We start from the raw sequence: 2,678 nt of genomic DNA on the forward strand, positions 1-2,678 counted from the left end.
TTTCATAGTATGGGGAGATTGCTAACCAACTTTTTCATATATATATCTATATTGGGGGAGCATCTCACTAGCTTAACCAACATGATATTAGCACAATCAAGACATCAAGTCCTCTAATAATGGAAAGCTTTTCTTTAATCTTCAGTATAATCAAAGATTCATGAGAACTACTTCTAAATGAGGTACTGATGTTTCTAGAATCTTGGATTGTTGCATGCCTTATTTTGCCATGTTTAGAAAAGGAAAGCAGCAGTTACATTTGCCTCTTTCCACAGAAAAATCTAAGTTTCAATACAACAAAATAAATAGCTACTATCATTATACACTCCTTTAAGCAGCAACTGCTTTGAATTTCATACATTTATAGTAAATGTCATAAATTGCAAAGAGCAACCTTCACTATTGATAGTTATCCCATGCAAAATTGCAAAGAGCAATGTCAGGGATACTCACTTTGCAAAGTGAGTCTCTCAAACATTTTGCAATTGCACTTGAAATGGTTTACTTGAACTATATTCTTTTCAGTCTTGCTCCAAATCTGCACCTTATGAACGGGTTTCGAATTCGGCTTTTCAGAATGCTGCAACTTAAGATGCTGCTGTCAATGGACAGTGCAAATGTGGTAAGTTGAAGTAGAGTTTTAAGAGATGAGAAAAGAAGAGGGAAAGAATGCTTTCTCTGATTCATGAATTGAAAGAAGAAGTAGTAAAAAATCATAATGTAGATATAAATAGGAGAACAGTACTTTTGGTTATTGTAATCTTTGGAGTCAATGGACTCTCTTCCCTCTAAATTCTAATGTAATATGAGAATAGAAGTAATAGCCAAAGCTGTATAGGGAAGAGGGAGAAAAAAAGGCTTAGAATTTCTGGTAGAGAACTTGGATACAGAGGATAAACACATGCAAAGCCTTTATTCCAAAATTCCTGTCAAGTCATGTTTTCCACATCATTCTAGCAATGAATTTCTGGTAAAATTTCTTGCTGAGAAGTAATTTAGGTAGAACTTTTGTGTCAAAGCAAATAATATCTTGTATGGCATGAAGGGGCCTTTCTTCATTTTTTTGTGATAGATTAGTTGATGCAATTTGGATGAGATGATTTGGTATCATTAGTGTCATTACTTATATATGGGGGTTCTAATTGGTGCATTCTGGATCTATATAGGACAGTCTTTAATCTCTAATTTTTTTTATGTTCCTCTTATTGAGTGCATGCATCAGCATCTGGAATTTGTCTGAAGCTTTTGGTGATAGCCAAAGAGACTCTTAGTTATTTGTGTTTTCTGCAATTTACTTTGTCTTGAGAATGTGGCTGTTGTCACCCCATGGCTCTAGTCGTCGACGCCTTCGTCTTCATTGTCCTAGTTCTCCAAGTCCAAAGCCGTGTTTGATAAGCAACGATTGATTTATCTCCATGTAACCTTAAGGTTATGGGTTCAAGTCGTAAAAGCGCCTATCAAGTTAGGCTTTCTACATTATATTTTTTGGGTGCGATCCTTTTTCGGAATCTGCGTTAACACGGAATGCTTGTGCACCGGGCTGTCCTTTGTACCAACATAAGTTTCTGAGAAATTCTGCAGCATCACATGCTAACTTAGTCACCCAAATAATTTTGCAGTGATATCAAAGCAGAGGTATTTGATATTGTATCATGAATTGCCCTTTTACAATACCACTTTTCTCATAAAGGAGTGATAACATATAGAGAAGAAATGATAATAAATGAACTACTTCATTTATTGATTTGTTAGTCTTTGTTGTTGTCCTTGTTTTGTTCATTGATGAACAGAGAAAACAAAACCACAAGAATAGCTCCAAGAACTGCAACTTTTCTCCAATCATTACCAATTGAATTAACTATTCCAAATGTGAGCAAGCCAATGAAGAAGAGGTAAACATTTTTCAATGTTTTGTTGCTACCACCATCTTTTTCTCTTGATAAGTCTTGCAATTCTATCCTTTTGACCTCATCATCTTTGACTTTTGCTTTATCAGCAACAGATTCCTTTTTCCCTCCAAGGCTTTTGAAGAATAGTCCTTCATTTTGGTCCCTCTCCATTTGATCTTCAAACTCAACTAGCTTGTTCTCATTCTCCTCAATCTCTAGCCTGTTAAGTTCATTGAGTTCCTCAAATTCTAGCATCTGGCTCTCTATGCTTGCTGTTATCTATTAATAAAAAAATATATATATTGCACAATGGTCATTAGAACATACACAAGAGTCTTTTTTTTTCTTTGGTGTCTAAAAAAATACACAAGAGTCTATTAGTAGAAGTTTTCTTTTGTAGAAATTTCTAATGACATATGATTTAAAAGAATATAGTAATACTTTACCATATTTTAAAATAAATTAAATAATTCAATTGCAAGATTTAATATTTTATAAAAATTAATTTGTTAGATCTTTTATTATGATATTTGATCAATATTCAATAGTACTAATATTCAACAAGTAATCAGTAGTTACTACTTACTACACACATTGAGGAATACCCATTATTCAGAGGTCACTGCCCAATGATTAAGTAATTTTTATTTGAACAACTATTATAACAATTTAATTTTAATATATTGATACTAAAGAAATATTTTTAAATAACTCAATTCATCACTATTAGTATTTTCTAGTTAGAAAAACAACAACTATTTAACCAACAGGCAAAAAAATTACAAACTT

The 2,678-nt window shown here is 32.7% G+C and overlaps 1 protein-coding gene across 1 annotated transcript in view; it reads right to left on the bottom strand.

Annotated features, from left to right (window-relative positions):
• Positions 1,618-2,678, bottom strand: part of LOC107625703 — a 1,707-nt gene continuing 646 nt past the window's right edge. The window contains exon 2 of the mRNA XM_016328397.2: positions 1,618-2,168. Within this exon, the coding sequence (XP_016183883.1) occupies positions 1,749-2,168 (420 nt within the window). The 3' untranslated portion in view covers positions 1,618-1,748. The remainder of the gene's footprint in view (positions 2,169-2,678) is intronic.

The sequence above is a fragment of the Arachis ipaensis genome, chromosome B02, assembly GCF_000816755.2.
Source record: "Arachis ipaensis cultivar K30076 chromosome B02, Araip1.1, whole genome shotgun sequence".
NCBI classification, from domain to species: domain Eukaryota; kingdom Viridiplantae; phylum Streptophyta; class Magnoliopsida; order Fabales; family Fabaceae; genus Arachis; species Arachis ipaensis.